Source organism: Solanum verrucosum, unplaced genomic scaffold (genome assembly GCF_900185275.1).
Source record: "Solanum verrucosum unplaced genomic scaffold, falcon-dt-bn FXZP01000280.1, whole genome shotgun sequence".
Classification (NCBI taxonomy): Eukaryota; Viridiplantae; Streptophyta; class Magnoliopsida; order Solanales; family Solanaceae; genus Solanum; species Solanum verrucosum.
In genome coordinates, this window is record NW_026019982.1 from 1000606 (window position 1) to 1020450 (window position 19845).

General features: G+C 28.4%; 1 protein-coding gene across 1 annotated transcript; it reads right to left on the bottom strand.

The window, feature by feature from the left end:
* Nucleotides 1-6294: 6294 nt before the first annotated feature.
* LOC125817561 (probable protein phosphatase 2C 58) lies at nucleotides 6295-9703 on the bottom strand. Its single transcript, XM_049497107.1, has 6 exons — nucleotides 9688-9703; nucleotides 9542-9629; nucleotides 7720-7974; nucleotides 7287-7563; nucleotides 6787-6941; nucleotides 6295-6698 (listed from the first exon to the last, which is right to left on the bottom strand). Exons 2-6 carry the CDS (start codon nucleotides 9575-9577, stop codon nucleotides 6561-6563), a joined length of 861 nt encoding a protein of 286 aa, XP_049353064.1. The 5' UTR covers nucleotides 9578-9629; nucleotides 9688-9703; the 3' UTR covers nucleotides 6295-6560.
* Between the last annotated feature and the right edge of the window lie 10142 nt (nucleotides 9704-19845).

Genomic DNA, 19845 nt, shown 5'->3' on the forward strand with positions numbered 1-19845 from the left:
GCACCGAAAACATAACTTAAAAAGGCAATAATGTGATATTTTTACTATGGCTTAGGTTGTCTCAATTTATAACACTATAATATGAAATATCAAATATTGTCATGAATATGACTATTAATTATTTTAGGAATTATGAGGATAAAAAGTTATGGGAGTGATAAATATCAAGATCATTAAATATATGAATGAATGGTTAATTGACATATTTATTTATTATATAATATACAAAAAGAGAAATCATAGAGAGAACATATGAAAAAATAAAATAATGTAATATTATTAATTCCTATGATCTTATTCATTAAGAAATAAAAGAAAAAATACACTCCCACAAGCCGATCACCATTCAATAGTTTTCATATTATACTTCGAATCAAATTAAAATATGAATATAATAAACATAAAAAACATAAAAAACATAATAACTTAAAAAGTTAATGTAATCATTTTTACAAAGTTTTACAATATCTTTATTTTTAACTCTACAATAGAAAATACCAAATAATATTTAAATATGGAGGAATACATTCAACACTACATAAATTAGATAGACATAACTATATTATTTCTTTAATCATCCTTTCTAAGTATACCATAACTGAATAAAACTCATAACAATAGATGAATAAATTATACAAAGGAAAAAAAACAGAAGATGGTTTTAATTTTCTAAAGAAAGTTCATCAAATACGAAAAAATAATAGATAATTTAATTTAATTAGCTGCCAAATGAGTGACTATTCTACTAAAACTAAATAATTAAAAATAAATAAAATAACATATTTACACAACTTTCTACCATACATATATACTGAGAGCAAACAAAAAGTTAGTGGAATACAAATTTTCAAGCATAATATGAAACTGCAAAACTAAAAAGTCATAAACATAATTATGATTGCATCAAATTGAGAAAAAGTAAGAAAAATTGCAATTTCGAAAAGAAATAAGGGGGAAAAAAGTAAAGATTTGGCCCCTGAATGTACTTTCATGTATAATTTTTGAGGAAATAAACACAAATTACTTTCTTTTATTTTAGTTCTTACCGTGTTATCTTCAAAGTCTCCATATTGTCTCATTAACTACTCATATCAAGATATATTCTCAAGAAGAACAATTAATTCTTTAATTTGTAGATGCAATAGATTAAACAGACGTTAAATAGTGAAAAATTTAAAGACTTTTATGCAATCGAAAGGGCATATAGCAGCTTAATGACCCATTATTTCAATTTAATTCTGACCACTTTGATGACCCATTATAATTTATAATGTAATAAATACAAATAATAATGAAAGAAATAATTCATTTTTTAAAGGTTTGAAGAAAGAAAATTCAAAATTATGAGAAAATAAATAAATAGTAATAGAGGCCAATGAGACATGCCACATCAGCGGATTCATTTTCAGCTTTATTAATATATATAGATTCCAGATTCATTTAGCATGATATTGGAGCTAGACTTTTGATATTGAATTATTGAATAAATTACTCATACATTATTGGACAATATTATGTTTGGACATCCAATTTTTCTAAGCGTGTGATGTGAATGAAGAATCCCATTTTGAGATGATGAGTTCCTTCCTTGAACTCTTAATATGGTTGGAACAATCTTTATAAATTTTCTATTTCTTAAGCAAGATCTTCTGTTCTATATATTAATAATTCACTTTTAAGTTTTTCGCCTTATAACATTGACTTCTCTAATCGAAATTAAGGTAAAGTCTACTTTAGTTAGTAGTCTTTAAGTTGGAAATTAATTTCATATTATTTTGACCTAAATTTTTAAATTAAATTAGATTTAAGATTCAATTAGCTTTTAAAGAGTTTTTCCCCCTTAAAATACCAGCAAGATTTTGTACTTATCTTGAACGATGTTTGTTATGTTAGTTAATAGCAAATTTTTTGTTTGTGCTCTAAATGGATAGTATTTCTCAATTATTTAATTTAAAACCCAATACTTCCCGTTTGGACGCAACCTAAATATAGCAATAACAAGTAATGCATTCAATTTTGTCCACTGTTCATAAATGTATAGGTTACAACATTTTTGGTTTTCGTTGGCCTCTTAGGTTACAAAAATATAAATACTCCTTCCATTCGGTATATTTTTATTTTCTTTTTAAAATTTTTTATTAATTTATTTTAAAATAATTAAATTTATACCACCCATTGTTTCCTTAGTATATTTTTTACTGACACACAAATATTATATGGAAAAATTATAGAAATCCCACCTTTTAATTTACTTATTATCATTATCCCTTATAAGGTTTATAAATTTTCAAAATCCCTCATTTTTGCGCATCAGATTAGTGTATCAGTGCTTATATTATTGTATCTCGCGCATCAGATTAATGTATCAGCACTTATATTTAGTATCTCGCGCATGTATCAGTGCTTATATTATTGTATCTCGCGCATCAGATTAATGTATCAGCGCTTATATTATTGTATCCATTTGAGGGATTTTTGTAATTATAAACTTTTAAGGGATAGATTGTAATTTTGCTTTAAAAGTATGTGATTTCTGTAATTTGCCCATATTATATTCCATCAATTTTAATTTGAGCGTGTTATTTCTTTAATTTATTTTTTTTAAAATTAATATTTATTTCTATATTTGATAATTCTTTTTGTAGACGGTAAAATTTACGTCAAGAAAATATTTATGACTAAAAAATATCATAACAATCGTATCATTTTATTTCGAAGAAAATGGATAGTTAATTTCTATGAATTCTAAAAATTATTTTTATCAAAAAAAAATTAAAGGCATTTTTAGTTTGATCTTGAACAGGATGAAACTAATCTTGGATGTGAATTTGATTCTTCACGAAAACTTTGATAGCCCCTGCGAGCAAGTAAATTTTATCTTAAACGTCTTGCTATTTAATTTGCTTCCGTTAAATTTAATCTTGAATAATTTTATTTTCCTTCGACTTTTCAGTATTTGAAACTTGTCAAGAATATTGCTTATAGAGAAATTTACAATGTTTGATTCACGAGCATTCTCTCGTGTTTTATTTCAATTTTTGTCTCTTTTTCTGAATTACAAGGATTCCTAAAATATTTGTAGGAGGGAATAATTCATATGATGATAAAATCGTTTTAATCAATTAGATTAAAGTGATGTAAGGATATTTAATCACTTGTATATATAATACCTTTTTATTGACGTTTGATTTGACTAGATATGCTTTGTTGTTTTGAAAAATAACATCATCTTATTAGCATTTTAATTTTACTTGATATGTTGAGTTACATTGTTTGACATGTCATACTAATTTAGACCTTTAGAATAAGATTATATCTTAGACTTATAAAATGACTCCTCATTAATGTACACACTAACCAATAAATCTAAATCGTTAATTAAGTTCGTATTTAATAAAAATAAATAATATTTATTATATCTTGAATTTTGGCATAATCCAAAACCATTCTACAAATTTAAATAATCAAATACTTTCGTACAACATTCTACACACTTATATAAATAAAATATAAATTGCTTAGCCAAACATTTTGGTGTACGGTAATGATGGCGTACTTGGTTTGTTAATTAGTATTTTTGTAAGCTTTTGATAAAGAAAGTTAGTGCCTATTTTGTAAGTGATGTAATCAAGTTTTGTATGGTCAAGTAAATGTTAAAAATAAAAATGCAGAGTTTGGTTTCTCGTTTTGAGCAAATCGTTTGGAATTGGATTTTTAATAAAGTTACCCTTTAAATGGTGCCACCTGTTTTATTATTATATGAATCTCACGTGGAGAATCCAATAAGGCATCCTTGTTAAGTGCCACGTATCAATGCTAAACAAGTGGTCTCATGCAATGGCACCACAATTTGAGGTAAAGTTAATGTGTCCATTATTGGTTTAATCCAACTCACGTCTCATATAAGTTGATCATTATACTGAATATAATTATTTTATAAATATATTGATCACCTTAGTGAATCAAGAAAATATTGATTAATTATTTTCTATATTAATCTTGCAATTTTTTTAAAAGTATTCACATTTGTTTATAAAATTATGAAAAAGTTTTGTTAAGGAGTAAATATAAAATCATCTTCTAATTTATGATTTCTTAAGCACGGTGTAAAATGGAAAGTGATCAACTAATATGGGACCTTTCAGCTGATCACCTTACTAAAAATATTTGTTTCATATTACTTGTCCACCATACTAAATCAAGAAATCATTACTTAATTTTTTTGTATTCTACCTTTGCAATTGATTCTTATTGAAAGCATCCATATTTGTTTAATTTTCAATTTTTTTTAAAGAGTAAGTGATCAATTAATATGGAATAAAGGGAGTAACATGCTGGATGTGGACTTAAAAGTGAAATCTTAAAAGAATGATGAAATTGTTTAATGATGATTCACTAAACTTTCATTTTTGTGAAATCGTTAATATCCTAGACAAATGAGATTAAGTTCATTGTTTTTAACATGTACGCGTAAAGAAAATTAGAAGACTTAGAGAAGTATCATATACATATAAAATTTCGTGCATTTGAATTTTGAATTCGATTCTTTGAGATGTTTTAAGTCGGGCCAATTGTGGTGGTACAAAAATAAGGGGAAATTATGTGATTAAGTAAATATATATTAGTTAACATAGTTATAATTAAAATTAATTATCATTCATTATTAATTTTAGGTAAAATTACGCGATCGAGTTTCAGTTGTATAAATGTGTAGTTTTCGAAATTTGTATAGTATAATTTGTATAACTTTTGTATAATGTATATAATTTATGTAACTGCTTAAAGTTGAGATGTTTGTGTTTGTATAAATTTGTTATTTTGAGTTTATACAAAAATAAATACAAATCAATTGATACTAACCAATTTATACAAATATAGACGAACTTTTGTAAACTGTAATTTGTATAATATAATTTATAGTTGTTTAATGTTCAGATGCTTGTGTTTGTATAAATTCGTTATTTCGAGTTTATACAAAAATAAATATAAATCAATTACTACTAACCAGTTTATACAACTACGGACAAAACTAGTTCAATTATACAAATGCACACAAATTATACAAATACTTCATATACGTGAATTATTCAAAGGTACACGCGACTTATACAAAGGAGGTTGGTCTAACAACTTACACTATAGCTACAATCTGTATATATACAAATTATATCTAAGAAGCCTAATTAAGTTTATTATAATGGCTATTTGAAAATTTCATCTGCAAATAATTTTGAGGCCCAAAAAAAATGAACTCATAATTACCGGGTTGGACCGTTACTCTCCACAGATGAGCTCATAATTTCCATCATTTGTTTCTTTTTGAGACAACTATTTAATGAAAATCAATAACAACAATAACAAATTTAGTGTAATAGTGTAATTATATATGTCAAATTTGGGAGAATACAATATAGACATAGCTTACTCTTATCCCTATAGGTAGGATCGGAGATGATAAAATATACGTAGACTTTATTTATATTGAAAAATACTGACTTTAAGTTTCTCTGATAAATTATGGATCTTTTAAATGACAATCACCTTTTCTTTTAGCGAACAAAAAACCTTAAGAGAGAATGTTAAACCACAACCTAACATTTTGCATGTTATTACAAACATTAAAATCTTTTTAAAATATGGCCAAAATCTAAATAGGTTCCCATAAAAGGACATTTGCGTAAATTACGTCAGATGAACTGGGTTTTAGTGTTTACAGCGTGGCCCATGTGATTGGAAAGGCCCATCTTACTAGTAGGGCTCGTTTGGTTGAGAAACAAGTTAATTTGAAATTAGTTATGGGGAAATTAAGCAAATACCTCATAAAAATAAAATAATTATAAACATATAGCCATTTATATTCATACTCCACTAAATAATTACACTATATACCTCCAACTAATTTTGCTTAACTGATACTAAATCAGTACCATATATTGTATTGATATCATTAAAACTGATAATTTCGCTTAATTGATACTGAATCAATATATTTACTATATCGGTATCATTAAGGTTTCTTGACTAAATGATACCATATATATATAATACACACACTAATGCAATATTAGTTAAGCGTAATTATCAGTTATCCCATGATTGTTCTCATTCTCAATGTAGGATAAAAATAACACACCAATTCAGGGATAAACTCATCCTAAAACTGATCTCGGAATCAGTTATCCTTTATCCCTCATACCAAACGAGCCAGTATTATCATAGTATACACTTGTGCTCTAAAAGTTAGTAAGCAAACCAAGCTCAAAGATGAATTAGCTCAGAACTCTTCAACATCTGTATTTCTAAAGTACTTATTTCAACAAATACAGACTTCTGCTTACAGGAAATGTAACATATTTGTCTAAGACAATGAATATACAGTGCTCAACAATGAATACATTTTACAACAATTTCTTATAACAAAGGGAAAAGTCTGGAGGCCACTGATCTTTGATTCACTGGAAATATTTTCAACTTAACAAAACACTATTCAGCAGAAAAGTGTTTTTTCATTTCAAAAATAATTTGTACAGCCCAATCTTTACTTGCAAAAGGACTTACTTTCACTGGAACTTAACAACTATGCAGGAAATATCATCCTTGCTTTTCCGCGAAATCGCCATTTCTGATAAATGTTTAGCTGCTGCTTTCGCGTCTTTCATGTTCTTAATGCAGTCCACTGCCTCTTGGTTGGACATTACCTACAAATACGCGAAGCAAACGTTTAACAAGAGCTATTACAACATCCTCCTCAAGACATTTTAGCTCTAATTTAAGGGAACAGCTTACCTTCCACAGTCCATCGCTTGCCAAAATGATGAGATCTACATCGTTATCTATCAGCTCAATTGCCACGTCTGGATCTGAACTAAGATGTCTCTTCAAGCTCTTGTCTCCAAATGCCCTTGCAACGGCAAGCTGTCCATCAACACGAGGTACATCACCTACAAAATTCAAAACTTTCAGCTTTGTGTGAAGCAACCACTAACTTATGGCTAGACAATGAATTACATCAGTTGCATACGAATCAATGAAAAGTATATTTTACTTGGTAGGCTTTGTATCACCTTGTGCACAACATAATGCAACAAACAGAGAATTCTAAATCATCAAGACCAACAATTGAGATGAATGATTGATGTTTGAGACCTCAAGAACTTTAGAATTTGAGCATGAAGAGTAGAGAATCGATTTAAAACAGTCAAATGTAATGGAGCAATATCACCGTGAGAGAGTGAAATCATCTAGACGACTTAAACTAAAACTTGAATCATTAAGACATAAGCTACCTGGAATGTTTGAAACAAATCCGCCTTTGCTTTCAATTATCTCCCTTTCCCTGTTTGGCTCATGATCAACTGATAGCTGCTCGGCAACACCTTTCTTGGATATGACAGCTCGAGAATCTCCCACATTTGCTACTATAAGTGTTTGACTATTTATCAGCATTGCAGTAACTGCAGTTGACCCTCCTTTTCCCAATTCGAATGCTTTTGCCAGAATGTCTTTGTCTGTACTATGATAAGCTCTACGAGTTGCATTCACAGTATCCGTCCAAACGTCATGCTGCTCACAGATAGAGGTGATGTGAATAAGAAGAATGAGAGTAACAGAATAACAAAAATGAGAGCAAAGACCAGTAGGATTTTGTGGGAATGTAACAAAAAGTGAGTTAGAACAGAGTCATGACAACACAAACTCTTCTTGTGCATTATGCATTACCTCTTTCAAAATATTGTTAAACAAGTGTGTCTGCAAGTAGTTAGCTACATCATGACCCATATGTCCATCATAGATTGCGAATAGTCCCAAATCGTTGTTATGGACTTGCTTAAACTCACAAACTAAACAATCTTCCATCGCGTGATTAGACTTTCCCTTCACCAGGTGGGAACCATGAGTGATCCGCTTTGATGCTCCTCCCCTGCCTCTTGTATCTGGTGAGTCTGGCATTGAAGCCATAAAACATGCCTTTTCCTGAGAAAGACATGCAAGAAATGCATTAGTGTGAGAACAATGACACCTTGATCAGTACACCGATTAACTTTATGCATGAGAGGCAATTTACAGATACACATAAAGATAGATATTGAAATTAGAATCTCTTTATGCCCTACATAGTACATACACCCTATCTGTAAATATCTTCATATTGGAAAAAAAAAAACCTTTGCTTTTCTATCAACAACGCAAGTTCAATGACCGCCTCATCATACTCTATTTGCTTATTAGGACGATTGTGCATAACACAATCACTCAATAGCAGCTGAATTCACACAACAAACAGCGAAAGACCAAGTTAAGGATGATATTTGAATGTAGATGAGCTAAGGTATTGTTTTACATTTGGATTTCTCTTACATTCTATGTTCTCAAAATGGATCCTATCAAATGCTTCACAGTTTCTATGATTCTCTATTTCAGGTCCTCAGAGTAAAACACCAATTCACTTGTTGATACATAATTTGATCCTCATAGAGTTCTGAAGATATTTTTTATGCACTTTGTTGGATCATCCTACATCCCCAAGCAGCAATGGGAAACGAAAACTCGTGAAACCAAAATAGGAGAAAAAAGCACTCAAAATTTGATATGAAACTAGCTTGGCCCATAAACACTAAGCTCAGATGAATGTACACTTAGAATACCTGCTAACACATAAACAAACAACATTGAGGAAAACTTCTGTAGCCTCTCTATCGAATAATTGAAGTCCCTCTTCTTTCCAATTCTACGCAACACTTCCAATCAAATACTAATCATGTCCCCTCACTTTCTCCTCATTTCAGTTTAAAAAAATACAAATGACAAAGAGGCTTCTAAGAACATAATCATCAACAGAGACATTTACAATTCACCTCACTACAAAGGGGGAAGTCCAATGCACTAAGCTCCCACTATGGGCGGGGTCCACTGAAGGGTGAAACCACAAGGGTCTATTGTGCACAAAAATGAAAGAGGCTGGTTCCACTGCTCAAACCCGTGACCTCCTACTCACATGACAAATAACCTTACCAGTTACGCCGAAACTCCCCAATCACAATTCACCTGAAATTGAGTGTATTCCCTCGCTCCCCAAATCAGTTACGCCAAATCTCTGATCTAATAAAGTTCCAACTTTTCTTTAACTAAATTTTTGCACAGCCTATTATCAAATTCCCTAAATATCTTTGATAACTTAGACAATACAACTTCCTTGCCTAAATTTAATGCTCCATCCAAAAGCAACTACTACGACTCAGTCTCAAACAAGTTAGCGAAATCACACTTCTTAGACCAAAAAAATAAACAAGTTATTTCTATTCTTGTGATTGCAGAAACCACAACCTTCCTGTACTGATTTGCTACGATAATCTATTATTATTTTCGGTGAAAATACCACAAATTACAGTTAAAAAAATAAAATCAACATAAATAAATAAATATAAAGGACTAGGCGCGGATTGCTCCAGCATATATACAAATTTTTCCACACTGATTTTGATTTCTTATAAATATTAACAAAAAGTTGAAATTTTTAACACAAAAAATTGAGATAACAAACCTTCATCTTGTGCAGGATTTCTCTTCCTCCAGTCATGATTTTGAAATACTTTTACAGAAAAAAAGTGAAATTTGTAATTATGTATCTTAGTATGATGATATATAAAGCATGATATTATTTATGATGAAAAATAATAATAAGGAAACAGTAGAGAGTGGGCAATAAGATTATGTGCAAGTATAAATTACATTGACTTGAGAGACCATGTGAATAATAATGAAAGTTGAGGCCTGACTTTTTTTTTTAATTCAAAACCGCGTTTTTATTTAATTTTTATATTTATAATACCTATTTTTTTCTCTTTGTAATAATATCTCTTTTCTATAAAGCAACGCGTTTTCGCCAACTTGCACCCCCACCTCCCCACCCTCTTTTCTCGTTGATACAACGTTATCGTATTAAAAAGGATAAGGTACGAGTATCCCTAAATTATTATCGAAATCTCTGAGAGATATTTTAATTAAACTAAGGTTTTATTACTTTTTGAATTTATTTTTTTTGTAATTTTATACACATTGTTGGCTTAGCATCCAAATACCTCTCACGCGCCTCAACTGCGTAGAGTCACAGAGTGTGGGTAAGTCAAAAGGGGTTTAAAACTACAAAAAAAAAAAAATGAATTCAAGGGTAATACGATGTGTCTCTAGGATTTCAGTCATAGTATAGGAGGTATGTGTGCCTTATCCCTATTAAAAAAATTTGGTGTGCTTTGATATTTTTTAATTTGATTCTATTATTTTATAGTATTATATAATTTATTCGAGCTTAATTTACATAGAAGATTATAACATTGATTTACAAAAAATATCTGTAAAAAATAATTTACATAAAAAATTATAATGTTGATTTACGAGAAATATCTGAACAGAAATATTCAAAAGAAAATACAACCAGTTCTCTTCATCAACAAGTTTGAGTTTTTAACAACCATGCATTATAGATTATTTTTAAAAAAATTCATAGTTCAACAAAGCAAACTCATAATATTTTAATTTATTTTTAAAAAAATGCAAAGTCCATGTTGTCTTTGTACACAATCTATTTATTTGTATCTACTTTTAAGGGCCGACTTCATTTATAAATCAGTGTTTAGAGGGGAAAAAACCATCAATTGGCTCAAAGTTTAACCCTATAATATGCACACACAAATTAATCATCTTGAAAAAAAAATTACAACTAGTTATCTTTAGTCTTATTAACAATTGATTCCTCTTTGGTGTACTAATGAATAGTTATCTTTTGGTTTAACAATATTCAATTTACTATTGATTTTTATGATGATTTATTGTCTCTTGTTTTAATAGTACTTTTGATGATATTAATTATTCACTATTTTAACAAGTTGGAGCCTTCAAAAAGCAAATAATAATTTGGTCCAAAAAGTAATGCTACTATAATTGGTGCTAGGAGGCCCCATATTTATTTACATAATAATATATATTTTTTCTTAATAAATAAGGTATTACGTCCACATTTCAAAAAGTGGCACACAAAATGAATAGACCATATAAAATTATGTACACATTATTAGGATTTCAAAATAATGAAAAGAACACACAATCACTAACATTTAGGTACTAGAATGCAAAAAATATTAAATATATGGTGTTTTATTAACAATAAAATTTAAATAACTTCAAGTAATTTTCAAAATTAAAACATATTTTTCTAATAGAATATCTCTGGTCGGCGCTTTGTCCTCTATCATATCTAGGTTTGACATTTTGTCCATCACAAATTTGACCTCAACATTGAGATATACTTTCATACCTTGCAGTATTATTACAATAATATATTTAATGTAATTTTAGAGTTTAAAAAAATATTATGTACATAATTGTACTTTTATCTTATGAAGATAAAAAGACTGTTCTCAATGACTTAAGGAAAATACAATAACAAAGAAGTTATATCGAATATAATGAAGAACAATAGCAACAATAATAATATGATAACAGAAGGAAAATAATAGTAATAATAATAAAATAAAAATATAAGATAGTAAAAGAATAATAATACTAATATAATGATAAGAAAAACTAGATAACGCTCGATTACCTATTAAACTTATACCTTAATTTAGATCTTTATAATATTCTCCTATTTAGAATCATGTCCGTAGTAGTTAGTACTATATGATATTTTCTTCAATACTCTAAAAATAATTAATGGAAAATAACATGCACGTTTTATAACAATATCATGCATGTTTTGTCATTTCCGAAATCTTATTAAAAACAATAGATGGAGAAACACAAATCAATAGATGTAATTATTCAAGGGAGAAAATATATAGTTTATGTAATGGAATAAATTCCCTAATAGAGATAAAATTTGGCACAATTTTAACTTACTTAATATATGTCTCTCCATAAAACTGTATGAAGATCGTCAAGAATTAAAATAAAAAATAAGTAGATACAGTCGAATATTATATTCTGCTTTATAAATATACAAGTCAAAAATTAAAATAAAAGATAAACAGATAGTCAAATGTTATTGCGCTATATGTGGGAGAGGTATTAAGAGGCTAGCCTCCTATGTGTGTTATTTTTACTGTTTTATTTATTTTGTATTTTATTATTAATTTTTTTTTCAATCCTATTTTGATAACTTTTCTTATGAATCAAAAGTTTATTGATAATAACTTTTCCATATCATAAAAATATAAATAAAATTTACATATTTTAATTTTTAATTTTTTAAATTTACAAGATTCACGTACGAAAGGAAATTGCTAGAAATTCAACATCAATGTACGTGTGCATTCCATTGTATTTTTATATATGTCAAATTGTCAATCATTGTCTTTTTCTATTACTAGAAATGCAATGATGATTCACCAAATAAAATGCTTACATAACTCAAATGTTTTCTTAAAGGAAACCTCTCTTGTTTTTATTTACACCTAGCACAATAAACTATTGAAGGCACCTACTATTGGAAGGTAAAACTAAAAGAAATACGTAATATTAAAATATATTATCCATAGTATACTCTTTGCATAAAAACATTTGATGGTGTAGTTTAATTAACTTTTATAATTAACCTATATATTTGGCTCTTTTTGATTTGTTATTTTTTTTTATTGAGTCTTTATCTATTGTTAACAACCACAGTAAAAATAAAATTATGTACCGATTATCCTTCTCAAATCTAACTCGTAAAAATTAGATGTGTTATTATTATTTAATTTGTCTCTTTGCCATTTGCAATAAAAACAATGAATATTTATAAGCGCCATATTTGATTGAAAATATCAGGATTTGGACAGGTCTAAGTTGGGCCGTCCAGATAAAATGAATTTATTTAATTTTGTGTATATGTTCCACCTACTTTCATGCATGAATTATGCAATTTGAATTTATTGTCAACGCTAAATTTAAAAGTTGGACAACGAAGTGTACTTTTAATAGTTACTCCATCTTTCTTAATTACGTATGTGATTTTGACTTGACACGAAGTTTAGTAAAAAAATTTTTTTTTTTCTTTTTATAATATTAAAACAATGTTGAATATATCATTTTTTTTTAAAATTTTGATCTTTAACATATGAAAAGTTGAAACTAAAGATTTAAAAAGAAAGAAACATTTTAAACTGTTTAAAAAAGAAAAATAAGACAAACATATTAAAAAGAAGGGATAATACGGATATAAGCAAGTTGCGACTTTAAAATCTATTATATTTACCAAATTCATTTAAGAAAAAACTATTTGTTTTAAAATCTCAATCACATTGCATTTTGTAAAAAAAAATCTTTCTTTTTCAATAATATCTTTAAAATTACAATAGTATAGAGGAACATTTGGTCAAATGTCGTACTTGCTTGATATGAATAAATTGTAACAATGTAAAATATGCTTTTGGTTCTAAACTTAGGCTCCATTTATTTTTATTCTAATTAAGACGCTTGAATTAGAAAATATATACACATATTTAGATATTAGTGGCCGACATCTAGATCTAAATACTAAATATATAGTTTTAAAATTATTTAATTTTTTAGTATTTGAATTTGCATAATATATTTTTATTTTTAAATTAGAATATATTTCTAAGATGTTATTTTTGATCTATTTATTATATCATTTTTTATATGCATATATAAATTAATTTTTGACGAAGACTGTTTGATTGACCACCTTTAGATTAATATAATTAAGCCATTAGTGATCGATAGTGATTGCGAGATGGTGGTAAAAAATGATGGATGTGTGACAGTTGATGGTGGTACAAAAATGGTGGACGTGTTTTACGTGGCATAATACACATAAGACGTTATATTTAATGTAAATTGTCATATATAATGTCACGTATCCTTTAGCTTGTTTTGGAATGTCTTGTAAGTTTGGCAGAATTCAGTGCTTCGAGGTTAGACGATATAATATATTTGCAAGAAAACATGATATATTCTCTCAATTCAAAATCCCCTTGCATCTAAATTTTGAATCAGCCACTAGTTTAAACACAAAGCTACATATATATTCAAACTTATAACCTTGTCGAGATAACATAGTAGAATCAATCTGGAATACTATACATATCATTTTCCTTCCAATTCAAAGTTCATTCAAAGGCGGAGCCAAGTAGGGTCAAGGGATTCATTCAAACTTTCTTTGATAAAAAATTATACTATTTATCTATAATTAAAATTATCTTTTATGTATATATAGTCAATGCTAAATCTCTTTTTAACTTCTTCATGTATTTACTTTTTCATATTTTATACCCGTTAATGAATATTTTGGCGCCGCCACTACATATATAGCATGAGACTCAAAGAGAACAGCAGCTAGCTAGTCTTCCACAAACACAAGTCTCTAACTAAAGCCTGCAAGCACAAAAAAAAAAGAATTTAAAAAAAAAAAGAAAAAAGAAAGATAATTGTTAGTTACAAATAACCCAAAATATACAATAAGTGAAGGTATACATACTTAGAGCAGTCCATGTGCTCAGAGATAGGGAAGCTACGATGAATACCACATATTCTAGTCATATTTAGAATTCGTGACTGGAGATAAGGACGATGATAATGACTATTACTGAAATCCTCGATGCAATAACAATACTTACGAACCCCATTGTCTATATATTTGACCCTGCCATTCAATATAAGTAAGTTGTCACAACATTCGCGGGTCGGGTTTGCAGCAATACCATCGACATAAACTTCGCAATACGCGAAGCAAGCATCGACTTCATCGCAAATTGCGTCTTCATGGAATATTTTTGAAGCATTGTAGTATGGACTTATTATTATTAGAACAATTGCAACAAAAGCTAGTTGATTTTTCTTGGCTGACATATTATTTTTGTAGTAACAATTAATTGGAAAGACAATATTGGTAGCATAGTTTATATATATATATATATATAATATAGATTGTTGTTGAGGGGATTTATTAGGTAGATGTACGTCCGTGAATTGTGGTTTGTAGTTGTGATTCATTCAATGAGAATATATACTTGGCTTGCTAATGTTTTGAGGATTTTTATCAATAATTGATTGTGATATATGTGGTTATACCCTAAATTAGAAAATGAACAAAAATGAAATCGAGGTTGAGACGTGGATATCTCATTCTATTTAAGGAGATTTAAAGTTACTACAATATAATCTCAATACAACAAAAAAATATTTAGTGACAATAGATTTTATTTTAGCGGCAATATTTATCTCCACAAAAATATTTAGTGTCAATTGAGTTAAGGTCATTGCATTCAGAGTCGCAAAAGACTTTAGCGACACTATAAATAAATACTCATATTTCTTATTATCGCTAAATGTAATGTATTATTGCCGCTAAATATATAATTGCTGCAAAATCCTTTATTTGCTGTAGTGTCTTCACCGATCCAGCAATATATATAGCTCTTAACTTATCTCCAGATATAATAATTCAACGTCGTATAACTCACACAACTCTGAATTAGTTAAAGAGAAAGCTCCACCAAAAAAACATTTCCTTCGCTGTAAAATTACTCTCTTTTCTTTTTCATTCCTTCCTTCCCCTCCTTCTTCCATGTTCAGCCATTAAAGCTTCACTTCCTTCTTTTCTTCTTCGTTGCTTTTCTTTTTCCTTGCTACTTCTTCTAAAAGAGTCAAAACATCAAGAGGATCTCATATCTAAAATTTTGAATTGTTTAGAGAAGATTTGAGTTGATCGGAATTGGAAAAAAAAATGTATATTCATAAAGTATCATATAACAATGTATATGAATATATATACATCTTTGATACATAATTATATATCATATATCATATATATACCTTTGTACTCTATTTATATAATATCAATACATTACATATACAACCAATTTTATTGATCTTTTTTGTTGCGTATACAATTACTAATTAAGAAGCCCTATAAAAACATACACATAAAATTAAATATATATATTTTGGGAATCCATTAACTCAACTCAAAATCTACTATATCTATAATTTGAATGATATATACAACTCAAAATCCATTAATTTAAATCATGAAGTTACATATATTCATTATACTTGTACTTCCCAATACAAAGTTCAGGATAAGAGAGAAAAAGACCCCAGAGACAGCTATAATCTTCCTCAAACACAAGGCTCTTACTTTACCCTGCAAGGCACCAAATTAAATTAGAAGAATTAGAAAAAAAAAACCACAATTGTTAGTTAATAATACTAAAATAATATCTAAAACCACCTACAAAAGGAAAAAAAGAAAAAGAGAATAATTAAATGAAATTAGTACATACTTAGAGCAGTCCATGTGTTCATAGATGGGAAAGCTAAGATGAACACCACATATTCTAGTCATATTTACGATCCGATACAAAAGATAAGGTTGATGATCGTGGCCATTATTGAATTCTTCAATACAATAACAATACCTACGAGCCCCATCGCCCACATGTCTTATCTCTCTATTCATTACATTTAACATGTCACATTCGCGCGTTGGATCATTAGCAGTCCCATCTACATAAACTTCGCAATACGCGAAGCAAGAAGTGACATAATCGCAGACGTATGTATCACGATGTATATTGGATGTATAGCATAGACTTATTATTGATACAAATGTAACAAAAAATAGTAGATTTTTCTTGGCTGCCATATTAAGTAATTGATGTTACATTTAATATTGGAAAGACACAATATTGGTAGCATAGTTTTATAGATTATTGTTGAGGAGATTTATTAATTAGATGTCCGTGAATTGTGGTTTGTAGTTAGTGTATGTCATTCAAATTGGATGAGATTATTATAGTTGTGATGTATGATAAAAACAAGAGATTTCCTTCTTAATTGCTAACTCACACAAAGAAATAGACTAGGCTGTGTATCGATCGGTTCGATTCGATTTTGAAGTTTATTAATTCGATTTATCGGTTATCGGTTTGTAGGCATGCTAAATCGTTAGAGAACCATTAAGATATTGACTAATCGGTTATTGATCATTATCGGTGTGATTATCGATTTAACCGTTAAGATTTGATTAAAAAAATCACTAAAAATCACTTAGAAACAAGGTGACAAACCAGATGAACAAAGCACACGAGTTGACAGATTGCATCTTGCTCAAAAGCAAACACACTCACATTGTAGACTAATCAAGAGTTTGAGACAGTCAGAAATAAAAGCATGAAACTAAACTCTAAGTAAAGTATTTTATATACCAAATGGTATAAATATAATTATTTAATTACTATATATATGACTAGTTTTAAATATTTAGTTAAAAAGTTTAAACATAAAGCAAAACATATATATTAAGGTTTTTAAACAAAAAGGTAAACGGAGAAAATAGTTGTATTTATATATTTGGGAGATATGTTCGTATAAATTAATGAAAGATAGTTTGATAGATATAGATTTTTGGGATGGATATTATCTTGAATAAATTCACTCACTTGTTCACTTTTGTTTCTTCTCTCAGTCTTTACTCGTACACTAATACTAAAAATAGTTTTCCAATAATACTTGTCTAGTCTGGAAAATTTAGAGATAATTTACCTTTTTGTATCTATTTTATCTTTACTATTAAATACTATTCAACATCTAATACATTTCTCAAAGTATTAAATTTAATATATTCAAAGGGTAATGCAGTAATATTACTCCTATTATTTATTGTTTCTTAAAATGTGTGTCAAGTTAATAGTGGACAACTATTATTGGACAGAGGGAATACCAATAATACCTTTGAAATTCATAAATCAAACAATCCTTATATAATTTACAATTATCTTAAATAATGAACCATGGTAAGAGTGAAATTAATCAAATCGAAGTGACCAAAATATGATACAAATAAATGCCGATTCAGTTTAGTTACATTCATAGCTTGCCGATCAATTTTATTTAGGGAATATAATTTGGGATCTTGATATAAATTCACACAAATTTATTATTCCTTTTAACTGTATACATAAATTATACATAAGTATACACTGATTAAAACATAGGTCTCTAAAGCCTGCAAGCACAAAATTTCAAAAACAAAAAAAATCATAAATTATAATCATTATACTTTACTACTAAAAGAACTCACTCACAACCTCATGAAAAATAATTTAAAACAAATAAAAGATGGACTAAAGGAAGAGAAAAATTAAAGGAGAGCAAGTGAAAGTACTTAGAACAGTCAATGCGTTCAGAGACGGGGCAGCGAAGATGAATACGACAATATATATTAAGTTGTTCAATTCGAGATTGGAAATAAGGCAGATGATAATGGTCAGTGCTGAAATCTTCGATGCATGAACAATATCTCCGAACCCCATCGTCCTTATATTTTACGTTGCTATTCAAAATCATTAAGTTATCACAACACTCAGGAGTTGGAAATCCAGCAATTACATCTACAAAATTTTCACAAATTTCATCTTCTTTAAGGACTTTGAATGCATTGCATGGACTTATAATTAAAATGACCAACACAAGTGCAACAAAAATTAGTAGTAGATTTTTGGTAGTCATTTTTGTGCTAATTAATTGGGTTAGTAAGTAATTAGCAGAGTTTTAATTTATAGATTTTGTATAAGAGATTAATATTCAATTCATTAATTAGATGTCCGTGAATTGTGATATAATTTGCAGTTGACGGTTGTGATGATTTAATTTGGATGAGATTATTATTAGTTAGTTGAGTAAATTTTAGGTTTAGGAAACTTAAAAATTATATTAGCGGTTTATAGCTACAATTTTGCATTTGTATAAAAATCTCAGGCAACTTTGATTTGTATAAAATCACAGGCATCTATTTGTATAATTCGCAACGATTTGTATAAATTGGGCGTCTATGTCTATGAAAATTGCGTTTGTATATGTGTATATTCTTTGTGTTTGTATATCTGCATAAAATTTGAATTCGTATACAATTGAATCGAGTTAAAACAATTGTATTTGTATATCAAATCTCTCTCTCGTTTTATACAAACACAAATTATACATCGTATTTTGTATAAAGAGAGAAAGAGAGAAAGACAAAAGAGAACTGGGCAGGGGAAGATTTATATTGTATAATTGTAAGTGTATAGGACAAATTTATATGTATTTGTATTTGTATATACAATTTTCTCTCGCTTTATACAAACACAAACACAATTTATACATTTGTATTTGTATAAAGTGAGAGGGGCAAGAGAGAGTGGCGAGCGAGATTTCTGGAGAGAGAGGCGAATGACAAAGTATTTGCTACGGATTATAGAATTAAATGAAACTGTGGTTATAACATTTAATTTGAATTAATAATTTGCTATTTTATACAATTTTCCCTTAGTTGTTAAATGCGTGACTAAATTGATTCTATTGTTTAATTAACTTGTATTAGGAAAATAGAAAGACAAAATTGAAAAAATAAGTTTGACTGGCTGGTAACAAACACCAATGAAGAAGTTCAAAATAATATGTAAGTTTTCATTGACTAGAAGGTAACGTTGGAAAAAAAATGCTTTCATTTTCATTTGATTCGGGGCGTTACGAATTTTTCAATAGAAACTTTGTCTTTTTTGTTGTCGATAAGTTTTTCCTCGGTACCCTCCTATTCATAAGAAAAACTTAATCTATCAGAAAATCGATTTGAAAGAAACTGATTTAAGTTTCAAATTTTAAGGATTTAGGTCCAATAGAGGTTTAGTAAGAGTTTTCAATAATATTTTTATTTCTCGTATTCATCCTGGAAGGAACTCTTAAATTTAATATTTTTTTGTAAATATTAAAAATTCTACAATGGCATGATTTAATAACTACTTTTACATATAGACTCGAATAGAATTTGAAAGATCCTAGCTATAAGAGTCAAATGGACGTGTT

Bases quoted from the DNA above. Each gene is read 5' to 3' on its own strand.
- LOC125817561 (XM_049497107.1), bottom strand. From the start codon at position 9,577: ATGACTGGAGGAAGAGAAATCCTGCACAAGATGAAG. The intron at 7,564-7,719 runs GTAATGCATAAT...ATCTGTGAGCAG, and splicing joins TTAACAATATTTTGAAAGAG to CATGACGTTTGGACGGATAC. The intron at 6,942-7,286 runs GTAGCTTATGTC...TGAATTTTGTAG, and splicing joins ATTTGTTTCAAACATTCCAG to GTGATGTACCTCGTGTTGAT.